The sequence below is a fragment of the Xenopus laevis genome, chromosome 7S (genome assembly GCF_017654675.1).
Source record: "Xenopus laevis strain J_2021 chromosome 7S, Xenopus_laevis_v10.1, whole genome shotgun sequence".
In the NCBI taxonomy this organism is placed as follows: Eukaryota; Metazoa; Chordata; class Amphibia; order Anura; family Pipidae; genus Xenopus; species Xenopus laevis.
Window position 1 is genome coordinate 67,855,552 of NC_054384.1, and position 25,031 is coordinate 67,880,582.

At 39.6% G+C, this 25,031-nt stretch overlaps 1 protein-coding gene across 1 annotated transcript; it reads left to right on the forward strand.

Moving 5' to 3' along the window:
* The first annotated feature begins 408 nt into the window (after positions 1-408).
* On the forward strand, positions 409-25,031 carry oaf.S (out at first homolog S homeolog). Its single transcript, NM_001092197.1, is given in 5 exon segments — positions 409-579; positions 1,844-2,117; positions 8,776-8,910; positions 19,175-19,355; positions 24,134-25,031. Coding segments are annotated over 4 exon segments (810 nt in total). The 5' UTR covers positions 409-579; positions 1,844-1,898; the 3' UTR covers positions 24,409-25,031.

Sequence of the window (25,031 nt, forward strand, 5' to 3'; positions counted from 1 at the left end):
GTGTTTTATAGAGCCATGAAAAACGAATATTTGTGAATCAATGCAAAGAATAATCAGCATGAATATCTGCACAAAGAACAACCAGTAGGACTGCTCAAGCGCCTATTGTCCAGTACTCAGAACTCTGCTATACATAAACTCGGTTTAACCCACTAAATATTTTCCCTCCAAGTCGACCCTCCCTCTGTTTCTGTTGTTCTGGGGCTTCCAGGTACTGTGCATATGTGTGCAACTCCTGAAGGAAGGAGGGGCTCCTGCCTAAACCTATATCAGCTCTAATCGCTCTTCTTTCCTACAAAACTTTGCACCACAGCCCAGCATGTCTGTCTCTTTAAAGAAGGGGGCTGGGCCTAAAGGAAGTGACGGGGGAAGAAATCCCAGACAGTCAGTCCTGGTCCGGGATCCAATGAGCCGGGTTCCCCAGGGGGCTCATGTTGGAACTTAGCCCTTGATGCTGCAAGAAGGCTGAGTGATCCCCAGGGACCGGGACAGAGAGGAGCAGTTGTCCTGCCCGGGCAGCAAAGGCCTCTGGCTCTGGACTTCCAGCCCTGACTGCTCGGGACCCATTAGGAGCAAGAGGTCAGCTTCAGGCATTTAGTATCGCTGGCATCATTGTGCTGTCTCTGCTAGTCTCTCAGCCTCTGTCTCCTTCCCTCCATTCTGCCCCAGCCTTTCTCTCTTTCCTCTTCTCTGTTCCATACAGGGCTGAGTTAATGACAGGGCAGAGTTTATTCTTTGGGCCCCCCATTAAAATATCTATGAAAGATATGTTTCTTATACATGTGAGCAATGTCTGTAACTCTCCAGGTGCTGTTCAACTGCAACTCTATACATCCTTCCTACAAGGCTAATAAACATTGAATAAAGTCCCAATAAAGTGCTGTGTAACATGTAGTGATGTATACATAAGGGTTAATAATAGCAGCTGGAAGGCTGAGCACTGGTTTTCCCCGATTTACATAATCCCTTCCACAAGAGGTGTCCAGCCTGTAGCCCTCCAGTTATTGTTAAACTGCAAATAGCAAAACAACTGCCAGAATTCTAGTAGTTGTAGTAGTACAACAACAGCCACATTTTCTTTTTATCAGATTGGGGCCCCCTGATAGCTAATTCCAACCCTGCCACCCTACTTTAGCCTGACTCCTTCCCCTGACTCCTCCTGTGCTGTGCCCGAGTTCTAATTGTGCTCATGTGATTTGCTGACTGTCACTTTTGCCTGGGAGCAGGTCAGACACTCTCATTTCTAATTTCTCTCTGTTTTCTGGACTAGCCCCTCTCTCTGTCACACATTAATGTCTCCTTTAAATAAACTTCAATTAATCATTATTAAATTGTTCTTAGGTGGTTAGTGTTCAGCTTGAGACATAGTCTTTACTTAAGATTCCACTTTAGCACCTTCATGCTTTGTAAGTGCAGTCTTGTGCCAGTCTCTGAATAGTGGGATTTCTCACACGGTCTCCCTACTGCTCATTGTCTTTCTCTTTGCCTTTTCTCTTTTTTGCTTGCCCCCTCCTTTTTTGCTTGTTCCCTCCCAGCTTTCTGTTTCACTTCTTTTTGTGTTTTTTTCCAGTTTGTAGTTCCTGGTGTCTGTTGGATATCTGTAGCCGTTACCCCTCGCTAGATCCTCATTTCTGTCACTCTTGTCATCCTGTCGATACCCTTGCTTCTGTCTTCTGTCTGATTTGCCCAGTGTCTGCAGCTCCATTTCACTTTCCTTACTTTTTTCTCCTTGAAATCAAAATCAAAACTGTATTCTCTGTATTATTAAACTGTATTAAGTTATCACAATTAATATTTCCCTTTCTTACTTTATGCTTATTTTCTGCTTTCCTCTACTTCTCAGATCTCAGTACATCTGACACGCACACCTCCTCTGCCCAGGCACCTTCTGTCTGGTGATGTTTCCTCTGGACAACTCCAGGAGGTTCTTGTGGCTGCTGGTACTATTGTTTGGGTGCTTCTTGCCCTGCCTCGCTGACCTAAAGGTCCTTGTGCGCCTGGAGGACGGGCAGTTAACAGAAGAGAACCTTCAGGCAGACAGTGACAAAGACTTTATCACACTAGAATTCCGAAAAACTGATGGGACGTTTGTCACTTACCTTGCAGATTTCAAGCAGGTGAGGAAAGTCCCTATAATAGTACTGTGCCATAAATAAGAAATGGGTGCCACTGATAATGCTTCATTGATGTTATTTTTTTGCTGCCTTATCAGAAACAAAGGGCAAGAAATCCTGGAAAAAAATGACTGGGGAATACTGGAAAAGGGAGGGTGACAGTTGGGGCAGCTTTGAAATTGTTAATATAAATTAAATTATCAAAGGGTAACTTTATGGTTTGTAGTTTACAAAGCAATTTTTGAACAAGAGATTGCATACTAAGTCAAGGGGACTCAGGAAACAGGCATTGCCCTTCTTTAATGAGGAAAATATTCCCAAGACCCCTGGGAGCAGGGAAACTTTCCTCAATTTGTTAATACTGTACAAGCGAATGATCATCTGGTTTAGTAGCGATAGTACAGGCATTGCAGTTTCATTTTCTGACTTAGGAAATTGTTTGTGTCCCCTTGTTTTGTCTCTAAAAAGAGAACAATTCAGGTCAGATCCATCATGTCCACCTCCCCATCTCACTCAACATGACATTTTCAGTGTTTTCTTGTCTTTACAATGGTGTTACTCCAGGCAGGGTAACTTCTAGTCTGTCTGTTGCACCTGCCCCAGCTTGCACTCAGGTTTTATATCCCTGTGTTTGCTCAGGTGAACAAACCATATGTTACTGCTAGCAGCAATTAACCCAAGGTGCTGGGCTGCTGTCTCTGCCCAGAGCATGCTGAGCCTTGACTCATCTCTGAGATTATTGCAGGATTTGCTGAATAATGAATTTGAAAACTAATAAATATGTGCAGTGCCATGCCAAGTACATGTAGATAATGGCAAGAACTTTTATCTCCGTTTATCTAGCAGTTGGGGAAATAGTGTGGGTCCCTGCTATCCATATAATCACTGGTACGATAGGAAATCTGAAAATTATGTTTATCTAGTGGAAACACTTGCTGGTTAAGGGAAGGGTGCATAATACAGGTTTGGGATCCGTTATCTGGAAACCTGTTATCCAGAAAGCTCCGAATTACGGAGTGGTCGTCTCCCATAGACTCTATTTTATCCAAATAATCCAAATTTGAAAAATATATTTCTTTTTTCTCTGTTATAATAAAACAGGGCCTTGTACTTGATCCAATCCTTATTGGAAGGAACACCAGCCTATTGGGTTATTTAATGTTTACATTATTTTCTAGTAGATTTAAGGGATAAGATCCAAATTACAGAAAGGTCTGTTATCCGGAGAACCCCAGGTCCCAAGCATTCTGGATTACAGGTCCCGAACCTTTAATAATACGTACTGAATAAGCTTGTGTTAACTTGTTTGTGAAGGAAGTAATTAGTAACTATGGATTAATGACTTGTATTTAATATTGCCAAAGCCTGCAGACATATCTTCAGCATCAGCCTCTGTGTATCTAGAATCCTTTCCATGATTATAGCATATGAATTTTCTATTATAATGCAGACCACAACGTAAATTACTTTTCTCCTCTGTCTAAATAGTGGAGCAGGCAGAATCATTAAAAATAATGGGAAATTCAGGGTAGCACCCCCCCACAGATTACATTATGTGGGGGTGAATGTAAGTAAACTGTATGCAGAACAGTGGGGACAATAAGAAACCTAGCAAACTTATCATACATGAAGTTTTAAGGGAGTGTCCGCATCTCCGTGTAATATAGTTAGGGATGGAATGCTTAAATTTGGTGTATGTGTTTTTTGTTATGCATCTGTTGCTGTGGGTATTGTACGCATGTGCAGCTTGTGAGTTTGCTCCATGTGTTGTGAGAGTGATGTGGCAGGAACTCTCCCTAGCAGAGTCTGGCCTTTATTAAATCAAGCTGGAAACGAATAGCTGTTCCTTTTCTTTAGTCTAGAATATTTGTTTATAATACACAAAAGCTATGAATATCTTGTAAATTATATCCTTATAAACGGTGACTTCTGATGTCATTTCTGTCACATGACTCACTGAAATTTGTGTATTATAATAAATAAAGTACCCCGAGTTGTAAAATATGAGTATATTAGAAGTTACCTCGGAGTTCCATGACCCGTATAATATGGTCATGAAACTCCTCGGTAACTTATAATATCCTTATATTTTACAAGAGGGGGTACTTTATTCACTCTATTATATCCATGCTATCTATCTGTGGCATTATTCTCTATATTCTATACCTTATTTTTCTTCTTTTCTTATATTTATAAATATTTATATTGCCTTTTTTCCTCTCTCCTGCCTCTTACGTGGTAAAACAGTTATTAAAGGAATAGAAACACCAAAAAAATGAAAGTGTTTTTAAAACTATAAAAAATTGAAAAAAAAAATAATTTAATGTTGCCATGCACTGGTAAAACTATAATTTATATAAAGAAGCTGCTGTGTAGCCATGGAGACAGCCATTCAAAGCTGAAAAAGGAGAACAGGCACAGGATACACAGCAGATAACAGATACGATCTGTAGTATACAATGGGATTCTACATAGCTTATCTATTATACTGTGTCCTGTGCTTGAATGGCTGCCCCCATGGCTACACAGCAGCTTGTTTATATAAACTATAGTTGTGTTTCTGAAGCAAACTCCCCAGTTTCACCAGAGCAGGGCAACACTACATTATTTATTTATTTATTTATTTATTTATTTATTTATTACTTAAAGACACTATCATTTTTTTGATACTGTTCCTTTAAATTATTATTCTGTTGTGAAGAAGGGTTTGCCAATGTAACCCTTTTCTTCAACAAACTTTCAATGAGATTTCACTAAATTCAAGTCAATGGGCATTTTTTTCAGGCAGCATTTTTTTATACTATACATTAGAGTCTATTGGGGTTATGTAGAAAAAGGCACTACGTTTGCCCAGGAGAAGTAACCCGTAGCAACCAAACAGCAGGTAGAATTTGCTGGTCACCTGTTTAAAAACAAACATCTAATTGGTTGCTATGGGTTACTGCTACTGGGCAAATGTAGCACCTTTTATTACATATGGGGGTATGAGTGTTTTTCATAGTGAAACCTGGCGAAACTATTTGTCCATCACTAGTTGTGTGTCATATCAAAGCAGAATTATAACGGGAGATTTTTGCAGCTACTGCAATGTCACTATAAGATCCGAATCTCCGGATAATAAACAGCCCTTTTTTCCCCACCTCTGGTAACTTGCAGGGCAGGTGTGCCCCTGAATTTATACGGCAAAGGGATAGTCCATGAGGCTGCATGACCAATGAAATTGCATTTGTTTCTAGTGATATTACCCTCAAATTGGCCTTGCAGAATATCTGTTTTCTGTTTGCTGATGGCATTTAACCAACAACAATACAAATACAGGTCCACAAGATTTTCGGTCTGGCATGACCAACTGCAACCGGATTGATTAAAACACCAGTGACTTATAGTAGTAAGCTAAGGGGCCTCTATTTAGTACCAGTGAGTCAGTTCTTTAAATGGATTGTTCACCTTTCAGTTAACTTTTAGTATGATGTAGACAGTAATATTTCACTCCTTTAAAGATAATTCAATACCTTTGGGGCAGGGTCTAAGACTGTCCATACATTCACCTAAAAAACATACATATTGTAAGCTTTTTGGTACATGTATGTTGACTGGAAAATCCTTACCGATATCTGTGTACAATAGATATTAGTTGGTTGCCTCAGGTCAGTCAGTGTTAGGTCAGCCTAAACCAGTGATCCCCAACCATTTGCTTGTTAGCAACATTGCTTACCAAAGATAATGACCATACCAAGTGTAGCCATCCATGCATACTGCAGTTGATAACTTTGTAAAGGTCAATAATCTTAACTGCATTACTCTCACAAACCTGACAGAGACATAAGTACAGCTAGTTTTTTTTTTTTTGGGGGGGGGGGTCCTATTATTCAAGGATAAGGGCTTGATTTCAGTTTTTAGTATGTGTGCTATCTGGAAAAAGATGATCATTTTGTTGTACTGGAAAACTTTACCTCCAAGGTTTAAAAAGCAATCGTTTTCAAATAATCCCATAAATAAATGAAAAAAAATGAGAATACCCATGATTAAATAAGGAGTCGTCTGAACTCCATATGTTGCAGAAATACAAATTCAAGGGGTCGATTTATTAAGGGTCAAATTTTCTAGTTTTATTTATGGTCCAGACTCTCAAATTCGAATTGTGACTCTATTCAAATTTTAATTCGAATTTCGATATTTATCAAACTCTGGCGCTTTAAAAATTCAAATTTGACTATTTGCCACCTAAAACCTGCTGCGTTCATGTTTAAGTCAATGGGAGAGGTACAGGGACCAATTTGGGCATGTTACTAATAAGGTTGCCACGTTTTCTTGAAAAAAATACCAGCCTTCCTATATATTTTTCCCAATTAATAACATTGGGATCATTTTTATCGACCAGGCCGGTAAACTACCGGCCAGGTGGCAACCCTAGTTACTAGCCTTCCTGACATTCAAGTTTTTTTCAGAGAAAAAACTCAAATCGAGTTTAATCGAATTCAATTCAAATTTGATTCAAGTTTTCAAGTCGTAAAATTCGTGCGAGTTTTAGATATTCCATTTTTTTAATTAAATAACCCTCCAATCGAATTTTCAGTATATTCGAATTTATTAGAGTTTAAAAAAACTCACATGAATTCGAAATTCGACCTTTGATAAATGTGCCTCCCCATGTTCCTGTAGCAGGTAAAATCAAATAGAGGTTGGTAGTAATCTGTAATTCAGAAGTATAATATCCTAATAGGGCAATGGTACACATGGTGATTTTTTAGATGAATGTTATATGCATGTGAATACATAGGAGCCAAGTTACCAACTACTGCTGCCATTGCTTTTATATGCCATAAGTACAATGATTCCAATTATTTATAATGGCAGTTTTTTCTTTGAAATCTGAAATTTAGTATGGCTACCAGTGCCGTGAATTGTTTCTTAAAACTGACCCTATCACATAGCAAAGTGTTTTCAGAGTAACTGGTAGGGTGTCTGTGTGCGATGGTGAAGCAGATTATAAATCCAGCGGATGTCCTCACTGCCGGATGCCAGCCACCAAGTCAAGCTGGGAATGCAGCACAGGAAATATTTTATTTAACTATGAATGCCACCTAACTGCCTTCAGAACATCTTTAAGAGATGTGATCATGGAGTAGCGTATTTAGAGAACGCTTTGGGCAGTGGGGATTTCAGCTCTAGAGAAGGACAAGCTCCAGTTCTTTTTTGGGACCTGTCGTATAATGTCACTGTTTACAGGGCTGAATTTAAATAGGTAAGTTACATATTGGGTTACATTGTTTTGTACAATCCAAATTCTTTTTGGTATCTCTTGATCTGTTGGTAGGTTTGATAGAGAGCGATGCTACCCCATTTTTATAAGGTTAGTGCCCAATTTTTTAACCTGCTTTAATGAGTAGTATGGTGTTCCTTATTTGTGCAAGATGCCTGTGCTTGTTCTTCTGGGTGTGTTCTTTCTTTTGACAACCTTGCTACTTGTCAAAAGAAAGAACAATGTTTGCAATGGATTTAGTATGAGCAAAAAAAGGCATATACAGTAAAGGGTAAACCAGTGCTCATTCCAGTGTAACCATTTAAATAATGACTTGTCTGTAGTCCCTATAGAAAAGAAGGGGGATTCTCATCGATAGGACGGCCAGGGTATGTAAGTGTAATTCTTTCTCTCCATTGTATGTAGTCCCTCCAGAGGTGCAGGATAATTAGCTTTTGTCTTTCATGATGGCTTCTTCTCTATGCAAATTATTAATTTAGCTTTATATAGTACGTGGTAGTCATTAGGTATGCAGTGAATCCCAGATTTTTAACAAGATTCAGATTCTGCCAAATAAAAAAGACTGGCCGTACCAAATCCAAACCATATATAATGGAAAAAAAAAATTGGCGTGTTCTGCACTTCTGATGCTGAGGAAGGGTTTGGATTTGGTTCGGTGTTCAGCCAAATCTGTAACCCTGGATTCAGTCAAACCCTAAAATGCAGGGTTGGGTGCATCTCTATCAGCAACACCAGTGATTTGCCTGCTTAGACATCATCCTCATCTCATCTCTGATGAAGTACATAGTTACGAAACGCGTCAGACCATGTGTTAGCATTTCTTCTTTTAAACTGATGTAACCAATAAAGGATGAATTTTTAATCAACAACTTATTTGAGCGATCCTCTTTGACCTTGGAGTGCGCTGTACCGACTTGGATGTGAATAGTTGGAAACGTCTCCCTTAGCGACAGACTCGGGGCGGCTGCACCCGGGTCACCCCGTGGAGAGGGTAAGCTGATCCTTTTATATATTTACTCGTGAATACAAACAACTGTTTGAAAGAACGTGGGAAGGACTGTGTAATAAACGCAGGGCTCGGGGCAGGTGCACCCGGGCCAATTACTACCAACGGTGAGCGGATTCTTAACTGCTGTGATATAAAGGATCAAGCAGATAAAAATCATTTATATCAATTTTGAATCTCAGAATTGGTATTGGGATATATGTTTTGAGCTGCTGAGTATCCACAAGAACTGTGCGGATGGAAAGTCTTCACAAACTTTATCCAATTTCTGTGAGAGAAGCGTTTGGAGGCTTTACTTTTCGGCTGTTCCATTTATAGTTCAAAGTTCTGTCCATTACAGTTCAGGTAAATAGATTTTTGCAGAAGCTTTAATCTGCAATATTCTCTTCCAGGACGTGAAGATTTTCCATGTTTTGATCCTTGGAGAGTTGGAGAGGGGACAGAGTCAGTTCCAGGCCCTGTGCTTTGTTACCCGGCTGCAGAGCAATGAGATCATTCCCAGCGAATCTATGGCTAAACTACGGCAGGTGAGATGGCATTCTATTTTTCAGTGCCTTATGGATAATGGGTTTCCAGATTATAGATCTTATGCATTTTATGGTGTTGGCTATGTGCCACGGCTGTATTATCTTTTTCTGTTATTATGTACTAAAGGGGTAATTTGCCTTTAAGTTAACTTATTAGTTATAGAATTTCTATTGCAATTTTACATTTTGCTTTAATTTTTTTATTCTTCTTTTCCATTTGTTGTTGTCACTTGCCCTGGCCGTCAAAAAATCTATTACTCTGTGAGGCTACAGTTTTATAGCTACTGTTCCTTATTATTTGTTTATACAAGCCCTCACGTGTTCATGTTCCAGTTTATCATTGGAATCACTGTATGGTTGCTAGGGTAAAGCAGGCCCTAGCAACCAAGTTGCTGCAAACTGGAGAAGTGGTGAAGAGAATGCTAAATAATTTAAAAAAGCCACAAAAACTAGGAAACAGAACAATGGCAAATTGTTTTCGAGTATCACTATCTGCATCATACTTAAAGTTAATTTAAAGGTAAACTACTCCTTTAATGGTTTAATTTATATACTTAGTATTTTTTATCGTTTAGTGTTTTTAAACCCTTCTTTTTTTATTGTAGAGATATTGTGGCTGCAGCTTCTCCTGTTTTGTTTTGAGTTTAATTTTAAAACCACTTAAAATTAATAAAAATCAGGCCACGTGTTTTGTGCTATGAAAAATTAAAAATATGATGATCTTCTTTTAAGATTATGCTCTACCTCTCGGCTATTAACAGGTACAATACTTTATCTTTGCTATTGGGTTAGACTCCACTGACTAGCAATTTTATTTTACCCTCAGGCAAAGGGATTTTGTTTTTTTGTTCTATGGAATATTCATTTTAAAATGTAAAGTGGAAGTTCAAACTGAGTCAAGTTGCAGAAGTACTGTAATACTTTCTAAAATTAGCAGCTTTGCAATGAGGTTAATTTAAAAAAAAAAATAGCTGGCTACGTATATTCAAGATTCAAGTGATTATCTAGTTCAGTGACATCCTGCTGGGCATTGACTTATAGCAACATAACATCAGGAGCAGTAAGGGCAGTGCTGAGTCCAGGTATCACTGCATATCCTCTGTTGACTGCTCAGTTTCATATACTATTGCCTGCCAAATGTGTGAGCAGGAGACAAACACTTGCTCCTGGACCCAGCACTGCCCTGATGTTTTATTGTCATCGCCCAGCAGGATGTTGCTGAACTAGATGATGGCCTGAATATTTACCTCATTGTCACATATACTATATATACTTTTTTAAATACACACCATTGCAAATATGCTATTTTTAAGAAGTACAGCAGTACTTCGGTAACTTCACTGACTGTGAAAAAAGCATGTTGTAAGTTTTACACATTGGAATATTCATTCATGAGCCCCAAGACATCCCAACTAAAGTACCAGACCAGTTAGGTAATAAGGAATATATTGGCAGGTATTATTACAGTGTTGTCTGCTGCTCATCCTGTCCAACAACCTACCTTAAAGGGACCTTTGATATAACTTTTAGTATGTAGTTTTTCCCCTGTACATATTCACTCCGAATACATAGCTGAATAGTGAAGTTACGACCAGATGCTAATTATATCTATGCACATGTACGGAAAAAGATTTTTCTTCAGAATAGACATCATGATTCATTTTTATTAAACCCATCTGGTTGTTTATATGAAGAATTGGCTGCCAGGAAAGCCTGTCTGCTTATGAATCCAAGGTCAGAGCACTGAGTGAGTGGGTTCAGAAACTCTGCTTAGAAATCTCAGTTAGAAAATTCAGCCGATGTTTCTCTAGTTCTCTAGCAAAACAACACAACACCTTTATTTTCTCGGTTAGTGTTTTCTTCCTGGTTGTAGCTGGCCAAAATGGCAGAAATGCATTATATTAGCAGTTTTTAATTGTCTAAATTGTCTAATATTTTGGAAATGGAAAAGAAAAATAATTCACATAAACTGCAAAAGTGCTTAGAAGAGTGTTCTGAGCAATATAAGCAATTTTTTAGGATTTACCTTTTATTGAATTGCTGTTGGAAGCATTGACAAGCAGAATTTAAACCTCCTCTGTTTTCCTCCGGTGTTGCAGTCGCAGTCAAAAAATCCTGTGAGCCATAGATAGGCCTGCATTTCTGTATATTAGGGATGCACTGAATCCACTATTTTGGATTCGGCTGAACCCCTGAATCCTCCGTGAAAGATTCGTCTGAATACCCAAACTGAATCCACCTACTAATTTGCATATGCAAATCAGTGAGGGGAGAGAAAGCGTGAGGCAACATTTTTTTTACTTTCTACCTGTTTTGTGATGAAAAGTCATGATTTTAAGGGGCAGATTTATCAAGGGTCGAAGTGAATTTGACGGAATTTTCGAAGTTAAAAAATTTGAAATTCGAAGTAATTTTTTGGATACTACGACTTTGAATTCGATTCGAAGTAAAATAGTTTGAATATTCGACCATTCGAAGTACTGTCTCTTTAACAGAACTTCGACTTCAATACTTCACCAAATTAAACCTGCTGAAGTGCATTGTTAGCCTATGGGGACCTTCTAGAGCTGTTTTCTAAGGTTTTTGAAGTCGAAGAAAAATCGTTCGATCAATGGATGAAATCCTTCGAATCGTTTGATTCGAAGGATTTCATTGTTCGATCAAACGATTTTACTTCGACCGCAAAGCGGTCAAATTCAGTGAAAAAAACGTCGTTTTCGATATTCGAAGTCGAAGTAAAGCCATTCGATGGTCGAATTTCGAAGTATTTATCACTTCGAAATTCGACCCTTGATAAATCTGCCCCTAAGCATTCGGTCGAATCCTGCTAAAAACGTTCAAATGGCCGAATACTAAAACTGAATCCTGGATTCAGTGCATCCCTACTGTATATACAGAAAAAGTGTGCCCTACATCCCTACTGGCATTTTTATAACAGCCTTGATTTATTTTGTGTGTGTGTATTACGGCATATGCAGTAAATATTTCATATTTTCATATGTTTCTCTATGTATGCATAGTGTGTTTTTGCGGGGAGGACATACATAACTCCCAACTGTCCTGTTTTTCTCGGGACAGTCCCGATTTTTAACTCGACCTGCAGTCCCAAATTACTGGAATGTCCCGACTTTCTCTTTGATCTCCTGCACTGAACAGCCAGAAAAAGATACAAAGTTTCTAAAACTTGTGTAACCGTTTAAGATAAGCAAAGAAACAATTGTAACAATTTAAGATAAGCAGGTCTCCTAGGGAAACTGTGACTTGCAGCTTAAAGGGCAATTCACCTTCATTTGCAAAACTGTAATAACACATAAAAACCACATAAATGTGTTCAAACTTTCATAACCTGCCAAATTTTGTAAAATGAACATGGCATTGTGATGCAAGTATGGCACAGCACCAGAAGGAAACGACATACCTCCCAACATTTGAAAAATAGAAAGAGGGATAAAAACATTTACCGCACATAGAGTGGCGAACATTTTATGGACCACTTGCATTTTATGGTCACACCCCCTAAATACCACATCCTTTTTACAAAATTTGGCAGGTTATGGAAAGTTTGAACACATCTGGGGGTTTTAGGGTTCAGGTTTTGTGTTATTACAGTTTTTCTAATGAAGGTGAATTGCCCTTTATAAGCTGCAAGTCAGTTTCCCCAAGAGACCTGTTTTTCAAAAATAGTTACAATTGTTTCTTGCTTATCTTAAATTGTTACAAATCTATCTAAGTGAACCTGCCATTCTGGGCTCTCTGCCAAAAGCCTCAGTTTTAGGAACTTTGTATCTTTTCCTGGCTGTTGAGTACAGGAGATCAGAGAGAAAGTCAGGACATTTCAGTGACAATCCAGGACTGCAGGTTGAGCTGTCAAAATTGGCACTGTCTCGTGAAAAACGAGACCGTTGGGAGGTATGGAACTGTAAATATTAAACATTGACATTAATAGCCTAGAAGAATATACAGTAGATGATATAGTCTTATATAGGCTTTTCCTCTTTAAGGGGTTGTTCACCTTCAAACGACTAGTTGTTTTGAGATAGATCACCAGAAATAACGACTTTTTCCAATTACATTCTATTTTCTGTGTTACCGTTTTTCTAATATTGAAGTGTAAAGTGTCTTTTTCCACCTTCTAAAGCAGCTCTGGGAGGGGGGGTCGCCGACCCTGTAAACTGTTCTAAATAGATACATTTAGTTGATACATTTCTTATCTTTGTCCCTGCTGAGCAGAATCTCTGGGTTTCATTACAGGCAGCTGTTAGAATTGATACAATAGTTGCTAATACTCCAGAGATGCTGCTGAGAAATGTATCAACTAAATGTTGCAAAATTGTAATTTGGCCCTGAATTAGAGTCCTGCGCGGGTCCATTTTTTGGGACCCTTACCCGCTTGGAACTGACACCCGTAACCCGGACCCGCTGACCATCAAGAACCAGGAAGCGCTTTTATTGTAAACCGGAAGTGACATCATCGGAAGTAGCTGTGACCAGAAAAAAGGAGTAAATATCGCAATTGAGAAGATCCGCGACCTGCAGAACCGCACCCAGAACTTCTCCCCTCAACCCGCAAGGTACCGCCGGTTTTTGCAGGTAACCCGCGGGTACCCGACCCGCTGCAGGACTCTACCCTGAATTACATGCACCTGAATTACTGGGCTGCCAGACTCAAACACCAGAGACACGAACATTCAACTTTACACTTAGATTTTGGAAAAACAGTAAGAAATAAATAATGGAAGGTTATTGGAAAAAGTAATTTTTTCTGGTGAACATTCTGAAAACCACTGAACTGAAAAAAATGTTTGGAAGTTAAACAACCCCTTTAAGCTGGGGGGGTAATCACAACTTTAGAGGAGCCAATACCAAGAGGGAGAGAGTGGAATGGTCCTGTCTGCACAGTCAGATGAGTAAAAGATGTGACATCTGGTGGGGATCGGAAGTGCGCCAGGCCCCCGATTTTCTGCAGGGGTGCTTAGCGCACTCTAGTTACGCCACCAAGGGGCACTTTCTCATTTCCCACCTGAAAAAAAATTACCAGTTCCTTTTAAAGGGTTTGTACCTTATTTCTTGTCTTGTAATGGACATACCTGGCTTGTTTTTTCTTTTCTTTATTCTTTTCTCTTCATTGGATTATAACAACACTGACCCAAAGTTCGATTTGTGCTTTAGATTAAAAATTTTTTTTAAATGGGATTATGTTTGTACATTGAGCGTACTCCAGAAATGATCAAATATTTATTCATAAAAAGGGGTTTCATGCCCTTAAGGACAAGACCACAATAATTAATTTTCTACAGAGTGCATCTGAACAGGATGTGTAATTGCATATAAAACATGAATTTAGTGCTGTTAGCTTGTATATCTGTGCAGGCGATGCTTGGCTGCAGTTCATTTTCCAGGCGATGAGTGATTAAGAACTGTTGATGACTCTGATTTTCGATATCTTTACACAGAATCTAGCAGGATGGAGATTAAACTCATTATGGCAGCTCACGGGATGTTTTGAGGACAGAATGAGTGAATCTTAGAATTGTTAGAAAAACAATCCTCGTGAACAGATTGTCATGTGACTAAAGTTGCCCTTGGTATAATGACTGGTCATTTTCTTAAAAGTAAAATACGACTACATTGTGTGTTTTAGCGTATTGTGCAAATACACATGGTTGTATGTTTCCTTACCTACATGTGTTGAGGCTACAATTTTAAATTGCCAAAGTTTTAGTAGAACTTCTTTTGTTTATATTCTCAGCTCCATTTGGAAGTAAAGGTGGCCATAGATGCTCCGATAATATTGTACAAAACAAATTTAGTACGATATTTGGTGCTTGTATGGTGGGAGACGAGCTGACTGATATCGGCAGATAAGAGTCCTGCAGCGGGTCGGGTACCCGCGGGTTACCCGCAAAAACCTGCGGTATCCTGTGGGTTGCGGGTAGAAGTTCCACATGCGGGTTGCGGGTCAGGCCGCTGGTCTTCTCCATAGGGTTGTTTACTCCTTCACTTCCGGTTTACAATGACGGCACTTCCGGTTCTCCCTTTTTTTCTGATCACACCTACTTCCGATGATGTCACTTCTGGTTTACAATGACAGCACTTCCTTATTCTTAATGGTCAGCGGGCCGCGGGTCCGGGTTGCAGATGAGGTACTAGCTGGTCGTGTAGCGGATCCAAGCGGGTAAGAATGCGGGTTGCAGGTCTGGGTTGCGGATTGCAGGTACGGGTTCCAAAAAAATGGACCCGGCCAGGACTCTATCGGCAGAAGACTTGGATATCGGTCGGCTCATCAATCGGGCTGGCTAGGAAATTTTGATTGGCGCCTATAAAGGCACCTGAAAATCCCCCATTGTCAGTGCTATTCAGCTCTACACGTGTGTATTGAAACGAACAATCTTCCAGGAAAGATGGCCACCTTTAGATGGCGGAGTTATGCATCTGTTGGTGGCATCTGTGCTTGCTCTTAAATATGCTTTAAGAGAGAAGCTTTTAAGGATCGGATGAAAATAAAAAAAATAAAAAAATGGAGAGGAGTGCGGCCATGTACAAAAAAATATTCATAGGTGGTGTGTGTTTGCAGATGCAGAGGTTAGTGAAAGCACCAAAGGATCAGCAGTTAACGTGGGATATATAATGATTAAAGTACCCCGTTGTAAAATATATAGTGAATAAAGTACCCCCTCTTGTAAAATATAAGGATATTATAAGTTACTGAGGAGTTTCATGACCATATAAAAACACGAGGCCCAAGGTCATGGAACTCCGAGATAACTTCTAATATCCTCATATTTTGCAACTGGTGGTACTGTATTTATTATAATACACACATTTTAGTGAGTCATGTGACAGAAATGACATCAGAACTCACCGTTTATAACTGATGACATCAGAACTCACTGTTAATAAGGATATAATTTACAAGATATTCATGGCTTTTGTATATTATATGTGTATTATAAGTCACAGGAGTTCCATGCTCTTTTATACAGGTCATGGAACTCCGAGGTTACTTCTAATATCCTCATATTTTCCAAAAAGTTGTACTTTATTTATTATAATACACAAGTTTAAGTGAGTCATGTGACAAAAATTGACATCACAAAGCTTCATTTATAACTGATGACATCACTAAGAGCCGTTTATAAGGTAATACTTTACATGATATTGATGGCTTTTGTGTATTACAGAGAACTTTCCTAGCATGGCAATAAGAATGCACACACACACATACTGTAGCTACAGATACACTACATGGCCCATAATATTAGTCTGTCTCACATCCCATACTAAGGGTATTGTGAAATTGGTCCTCGTTTTTGCTGCAGGCTTAACTCCCTGAGGTTATACAGACACCCCATTCAGCCTCATGGAAGCAAATAAGAATGATCCCATAGGCAAACGCGAGTGCTTGTTGTTAACATGATGACTCCCTGTTACTGCTGTTAAATCAGTTTATAGTTGCACTCTTTAAGTGCTCATTTGGGTATGCTTTCTCTGAATAATTAGCTGCAGATGATTTATTATATGATGGATAATTATGGGCTATAAGCAGTGTAAATTTGGCTATCATTACCAACAACTGCTGGCTCTGGTTGCTGTTACTGTGTGTTCTGTGCACTCACAATATGTGTTCCTCATTGCAAGCTATTAGTATGAGCTTCTGTTGCTGTAGAATGACGTTGCACTTGTATTTATATGTAAATGCCGCTTGTAAGTGCTCATAAAAGCTCTCCTTGCAGCTCCACATACACCAAAATGTAGGTTACATTCACTTACATTCTGTAAATCGCAAACATTAAGCAGATGGGCTTTTACTTTCAATTCATGGACAGTTTGGTATAATTTGCCATTTCGGAAGCACACCCCACAGAAAATGAACATTTTTAAATGCCTTTTTTGCTATTTACATATTGAATCTATGTAAAGGCTTACACCCCAATTTCAAAATGATTTTGGCAGTGATGAAAAACGCATGAAAGTGTACGCAATTTCACATTTATCTATAAATCATATCCTACACAATCACTTTCTACACATATTTGCAAAACTTCTTGCAAAAGTAAAAAATCTCTTTATACATTTCCTTTCCCACACACACACACACACACACACCAAATATGATATGGAATATGTCTGCACTATATACATACAGTTTGTAAGGTTAATGCAAAAAAAAAAAAAAAGGAAGGTGCAGTGTATCGCCAGCATGAGAGCTGGAGTGCAGGATCTGGTGAGAAAAGTCCAACGCTTTGGGGCACTAGTCTGTGAAAGAGGGTGGTGGGGGACACCCCAATAACAGTAATGGTATTGGATACTTTATATGGAAACCTGTTATCCTGTATTTATAGCCTCTCTTGGTAAAGTAATTTTTCCCAAGCCTCTTTTCTGTGTCTTTATTATCATTTGAACCTCAGTTACTGTTTTACAAAAATATACAGCCACGTTCAAAATAATAGCCGTGTGTTGAAAAAAGAAAAAGTGAATAAAGTTCAAAATCCTTATAATAGCTTTTATTTCAATACACTCAAATGCATTGGGAACACTGCATATTCAATTTCTGTTGGTTTTCTATTACGCTACTATGCCTACTAGTAAAATATTTGCGAAGTAGAAATATTGGGGCAAATTAGTGGCTAACGCTAGCAAAAATTCGCCAGTGTGATGTCATTTTGCCACTTCACCGATTTACTAACGGGTGCTGGCGTAAGTAGACATACTCTAGCGCTACTTTGCACCCTAACGCCAGGCGAAGTTGCGCTCTGGCGAAGGGACGTAACTACACTAATTCACTAACTTGCGCATTTTACTGAACGTTACCTCTTGTGCCAGACTTGACTTCGCCAGCTCAGACCAGGCGAATTGCAATAAGAGTACCGTATATACTCAAGTATAAGCCGACCCGAGTATAAGCCGAGGTACCTAATTTTACCTACGAAAACTGGGAAAACTTATTGACTCTAGTATAAGCCTAGACACAACTACAGCCCTGTCTCTCAGCAGCGCACATTCTGCCAAAGCGACCCCCCCAGCGATCAACCGGACTTCTTTGCAAAGTTGATGGTGACAGAGAATTGCCAAATAGATTACTGTGTGCATTGTCCCACTGTGCCACTACCATGTGCAGAGGGTGCTGTTTTATATTGCCATCACTGTTAATCTTTCGTATAACCAACAGAGGGCGCTGTGTGATATTGCAGTCACTGTTATTCTTTCATATAACCAACAGAGGGCGCTGTGTGATATTGCAGTCACTGTTATTCTTCCATATAACCAGCAGATGGCGCTGTGTGATATTGCAGTCACTGTTATTCTTTCATATAACCAACAGAGGGCGCTGTGTGATATTGCAGTCACTGTTATTCTTTCATATAACCAACAGAGGGCGCTGTGTGATATTGCAGTCACTGTTATTCTTTCATATAACCAACAGAGGGCGCTGTGTGATATTGCAGTCAGTTAATCTTTCATATAACCAACAGAGGGCGCTGTGTGATATTGCAGTCACTGTTAATCTTTCATATAACCAACAGAGGGCGCACTGTTATTCTTTCATATAACCAACAGAGGGCATTGTGGGATATTGCAGTCTCTCCCCAAGTGTACTGTTGGTATAGGAATGATTAAAAGTGACTGCAATCTCAGCTACTCGGGTCGGGTACCGCTGACCTGAGTATAAGCCGAGGTAGACTTTTTCAGCACATTTTATACTCGCATATATACGGTAGATAGGCGTTTCTTCAAAAATAGTTGAACATTTTTCAAAGTCCCAAAAAACGCTGGTGTTTTTTTACTTTTTACTGGGTGATAGGCTGAAAAAGATCGGATTTTTTTTGGGGTACCCTTCTTCCCCCTTACATTTGGCACCTAAACTATACAGTGGGCACATGTGTAGGGCAATATAAGACCTCTATTTAATTTTATTAAGGTTCCCTGGCCTTGTGTAGTGTAATGTAGTTGCTGCAGCATATACGTCCATTGTACTTTAACTGCACGCTGTATGCTAATTAGGCATCGCTAGCGTAGCTTATCGTATTATCGCAAGCTCAACTTCGCAACCGTTTGGTAACCTGTGCGCAACTTCGGATCTTTGTGAATTTTCACAGCCCTGGTGAAACTACGTCTGGCGAAGTGCGGCAAAGCCATCGCTAGCGCATTGGTCAGGTTAGAGATGTAGGACTGCTGTTATTTTGAACACAACTGTCTGTGAATGATTTTTCTAAATAACACATTTCTATGGATTACTTGCTAATGCTCTGGTCCCTATTTGCAGAAAAACCCACATGCAGTGCGCCAGGCAGAGGAGATGAGAGGCACCGACACTCTACAGATGGATGTGGCCATTAATTTTACTAAGGGGGTGCAACTCACCCCCCACATCCACAATATTTGTGCTGAGGCTAAAGAGGCTATCTACACACGGCAAGAAGATGTCCGATTGTGGCTGGAGAGAGGTAAGCGAAGTCATGTTAAGACCGACTGGCTGTGAGTTGTGTGTGTCTGGTGCACATAGATCCCATTTGGAGGCAGATACATAATCGGAGAATGTTTTCCATCATATTCCTTTAAACCAGCAGACTCAAAAATGTCTTTTTTAAACAACCGTGTTATTAGCAGGAGAAAATCTTTCTAAATAATCAGTTTAATACAGAGCAAACTTTGGGGAACTGAGCATTTGTGCCTAAAATGGCGTACGCTAGTTCATTTCAAGTTTCAAAATTTTCCTTTCTTTATAAGTATTTTATTGGCACTACAGTTTTCCTTTTGGATCCATTGGCTAGATTGCTTGCTCTTGCATGAAATTGTTATAGGTGCACATGCTTAGAAAATAGTACCTATGCTATGGGCAGCTTTATTATAGTTTCACAGAGCAGTTACCGTTCAAGGCATTACTATTTCTGCTTGGTTACACACTAGACACTGAGGAGCACTAGCCTGTAATGTGCTCTGTACCTCAGCTGGCTGCCCATGGCTCATACATAGTACATAGATCGAAAGAACTGTAGATTGCTGACAGATAAGCTGTAAATTAGTAGATCCCCCCCCCAGAATAACAATTTGATACAGTGTGGGAAAGGGTGTGTGCACGTTAAGCAAAAGGTTAACTGTCACCCCAGCAGAAATAAAAACTTGCTGGTCTGCTTTTCCCAGAGTAGTTTGCATGGGGCTGCATTTGCCTGGGGCTTTTTATTGACTGAATAGTTGTTGTATAAAGCCTTATCTCTTAGCCAGTGGTAGGTGTAACCCTCGAACGATGTTTGAAGGAAACAAAGGGTATTTCAAACCTGTTTGTTTTAATAAATAAATGTTTATAACCATATTTCTGGTTCAGGCACACAGACTGTCAAGTAAATAGTTTTGGGGTAACATGACACAGAGCAACAAACTTTTAGGGGGGGGGGGAATGGATGCATTTCATACAAAACTAGCAATGTGATGTGGTTACTGTCAATCATGTTTACCTTTTGCACCCCCCAACTGTAGATTTCCTTCTTCGTCAAACCTTAAAAAAAAAAGCACACCTCAGGGCCTGCAAACAGAACAAAAAACAGCTTGGAGCCTCATTTGTTTGTATTTACCTGCTGCTGATGGCCAGGCAGGATAAGATCCCATTGTTGGAGGGTTTTTTTAAAGGGCAGCCTGCAGTCCAGCATTGCCGACAAACAGCTGGTGAACAGTAGCTCTTTGATGATGCTCATTTGTAATAATAGAATAGGTTGTGTCATTTTAGTTACCCTTCAGTGATCCCCATCCAGTAGCTCGTGGGAAACATGTTGCTCTCCAACCCCTTGGATGTTGCTCTCTTAAGTGGCCTTAAATCAGGTGCTTATTTTTGAATTCCAGACTTGGAGGCAAGTTTTGGTTGTATAAAACCATGTGTAATGCCAAACAGAGTCTCAATGTAGGTTGACAATCCACATAGGGGCTACCAAATGGTCAATCACAGCACTTATTTGGCACCCCAAGAACATTTTTAATGCCAGTGTTGCTCCCCAACTTCTTTTACTTCTGAATGTTGCTCACGGGTTCAAAAGGTTGGGGATCCCTGCTTTAAGGAATCCAAACAGCAATTCAAACAGGCGGCACTCCGGATGAATTAGAAGAGGTTTATTGCAACAGCATAGCCTTACGCGTTTTGGGATGAAAGCTTCCTTAATCATAGGCATACAAAAGGATATTCATCACTTCGGTTGTATATTGTCCTGTCTGGCCTTATCATACAATTCCCTTATCAGATTCATTGGATAACCCCTTCTGTATAATCATCGGACAGTTCCCCCGGATTGATCAGTAAAGGACTTATCTGAACTGCAATTCTTGCGATATCTAACAAATTGACCATACGGTATACTTTGTAACGTGTGTTTTGGATGGCAACTATTCGCCTTGAGTTCTGTTTAAGTACATATGAAAATCTTGAATGGAATTCCGTGATCCATCCCAAATCGATAAAAGGTCATCAATGTAGCTACCATACCATATGATGTGTTTTCAATGGGGGTTGTCACATCTAAAAATGTGGGGCTGCTTCCACCAGCCCATGTATAAGTTGGCGTAGGCGGGGGCAAACGGTGCCCCCATCGCGGTCCACATCTCTGGAGGTAGAAACCCATTGAAGTGAAAAAAATTATGTGTGAGTAAAAACTCCAAAACCAATAAAGTGTAGTTAATAAAATCTTGTGTATATTGTCCCGATTGCACGAGTATCTCTGTGATTTTGGTATGGATGAATATAAGGACTTGGCGTCCATAGAATCCCCAACAGTAAGTGTCCATCCATGGGATATTGCTTAGTTTTTCTAACAAGTGACCTGAATCCCTCAGGACGGAATGTAAGTGCCAAACCAGGGGTTTTAAACGAGTCCTACCAGTCAGCTAAACCTTCATTGGATGAGCCACAATGGGTCTCCCTTCAGGTGAAGTCTAGGATTTATGGATTTTTGAGAGGTGGTGGAAAATCGGCGTCGCTAGATGCCGACAAATCAGGTAGTCCCTGTCATGAGAATCCAGCACCCCCAAAGATATCTCATAAGAAACATGCTTTTTTTGGGGGGGTTAGAGGGTAATTTCCTGTATGCATCAATATCATTCAATAGGCGGTCTGCCTCTGCTATATAATCCTTAGGGTTTTTTTTTACTAAACTCCGAATGCAAAAATCACAAAAAAGTTTGTGATTTTTTTTTTTCCATAAAATATGACTATTATAAAATCACAAATTTTTTGGAATTTAATAAACCCCCAGATTCAGTTTGAATCTGAAAATCCAGCATCTCAGACCTGTCGAGGTTGCATATAAATCCATGGAGAATCCCAATGATTTTTTGATGTGCACTGGGTTTCGGGCAGTACCCCAAAGTTTTTGAGTAATTCCGAAAAAATCTTGAAAATCGGATGTAGGAGTCCGAAAAATTTGTGGAAATCTGATTTTTCTTTTTTTTCCCGCAAAGCAAATTTTCAGGGAAAGGTAATAAATAAGCGTAAAAAAGCCGAGTGGATGTGATCGGTGTTTGTAGCAGAAAATATTGAGATAAATTCAGACTTTGATAAATAACCCCCTTAGTGTTCATAACAACTACACTCCCACCCTTAGGCTCTTGGCAGATTGTAATATCTGGGTTGTCTCTCAAGGTTTTAAGTGCCCTCCTTTCTTCTGTGGATATATTATCACCTCTACGTCTAGGTAAGTTGGTTGCTATTTCCTTAAGTTCGGCTTCAACTAGTTCCTGGAATCTATGAAGCCTCTTAGGGGTGGGGATAATTTGCGCCCCCTGAACTTAACAGAAGCTTTTTGGATTCTCAAGCTGGACACTAAGGATCTTAACTCTGGGCATGATCTTACATATTTATATTAATATTTTTAACCACCTGTTTGCCTATATGTAATTTAGTCTGTTTACAAGTAAGTTCCTCCCAGTCTTGATGCCCTTCACATTATACATTTTCAGCAGTTATTCTTTTAAGTATAACAGGGGAGGTGCTAACTATAAGCCTTTCCTAAATTAAGGGTGTTTTTTTTTTTTTGCCTTGTTTCTTTTAACACACTAATAAATGATGGGTTTTTAAATAAAAAAAAACATTTTGGTTACATAATATCAATAGCATTGACAATTATAACACTACAGGTTGATGATCTACATAGAGTCCAGCAGAGGTCACTGTGAGGTTAACTATTTAAAGGGATCCTGTCATCGGAAAACATGTTTTTTTCAAAACGCGTCAGTTAATAGTGATACTCCAGCAGAATTCTGCACTGAAATCCATTTCTCAAAAAAGCAAACAGATTTTTTTATTTTCAATTTTGAAATCTGACATGGGGTTAGACATTTTGTCAATTTCCCAGCTGCCCCTGGTCATGTGACTTGTGCCTGTAATTTAGGAGAGAAATGCTTTCTGGCAGGCTGCTGTTTTTCCTTCTCAATGTAACTGAAGTGTTTCTGTGGGACATGGGTTTTACTATTGAGTGCTGTTCTTAGATCTACCAGGCAGCTGTTATCTTGTGTTAGGGAGCTGCTATCTGGTTACCTTCCCATTGTTCTTTTGTTTGGCTGCTGGGGGGGGAAAAGGGAGGGGGATGATATCACTCCAACTTGCAGTACAGCAGTAAAGAATGATTGAAGTTTATCAGAGCACAAGTCACATGACTTGGGGCAGCTGGGAAATTGACAATATGTCTAGCCCCATCTCAGATTTCAAAATTGAATATAAGAAAAATCAGTTTGCTCTTTTGAGAAATGAATTTCAGTGCAGAATTCTGCTGGAGCAGCACTATTAACTGATTCATTTTGAAAAAATTTTTTTTTCCATGACAGTATCCCTTTAAGGAAGTGATGAATATCCTTTTGTATGCCTATGATTAAGGGAACTTTCTTCCAAAACGCGTAAGGCTGTGTAGTTAACCCTTTTGCTGCAATAAACCTCTTCTAATTTATCCGGAGTGCCGCCTGTTTGGATCTAACTACAGAGGGGACCATGGTGGCAGAGCACAGAGAGCTTCAAGGAGCTGAACACGGGTATAGCGTGGTGGGGTTAGTCTAGAGCCGTCAAATCTCTATTCACCCTTTAAGGAATACCTGGTGGCAGGTCACTTACAATCTACTAATCCATAAACAGCCGCATCAATGCTGTAGCTTCAGCAAATCTAAAATTAATTATTGGTTTGGTGACTATGCAGAATGTTAGGTAAGTTTTTTTTTAACCTTGCTCTCTCTCTCTTCCTCTCTCTCTCTCTAGGCATTGATGGATCCATGTTTGAAGTTCTTCCTCAGCCCTCCTCCATTCCTTCATTGCATCCGTGCAAACTCTGCCCGCAGGACTGGAAACCCTGCATCTGCTCATACCATTTGAGCCTCGAGTGGATCCCATGTAGCCTAAAATACTGCAAGAATCGGGACTCCTCTGTCAAGACTACTTCATACAGGTGTGGCATCCGCAGCTGCCAAAAAGCTTTCACTTTCCACTTTTATGTCGCACAGAAACAGCTTTGCCTATGGGATGAGGAGACCTAAAGCAATGTGTTTCTGGGACAACTATGATCACTACACCTCCATCCAAACACTTTGGGATGGGGCCCAATGTCTCGTGGGATGTCAACAGCCTTGCCACCTTAGAGTTGCCTTATACTGTGAAGCTTTAGGATTTCCTGAGACATTCCGAAGGAAAGCCCACGCACAACTGCCAACATTGCTTTTCCGGCTAATAGCGAGAGGAGTCCGTTCTACCCTCTTCCTATTGCATAATAACTGAGCAGCACTGCAATGTGCCTTAACTCCTAGATATCCTACAAACTAGAAACGGTACTCCCTGCCCCTGGAAGTGCCTTATTGGCTCAATTGCAGGCTTTCGTTACACTCCAGTAAGGCCTCTGAGTAACCCAGTATTAAAATAAACTGTGAACTTGTTTCCCAAGGTATTCCATTACCCCATTCCTGACTGTGGAGCCTATAATGTGCGATTGGATGTGAAACAAGACTATACCACGTGCCTCTTTCATTTTCTGCAGTTCATTTTAATATAGTTCAGCTATTTTTGTATGGCAAAGTTTCATTTTTTTATAGAGATTAAGATGAGAAACATTTGTACAAAATATTTATCATTTGTAAGGTAAATAAAATGATTTTTAAGACATGGA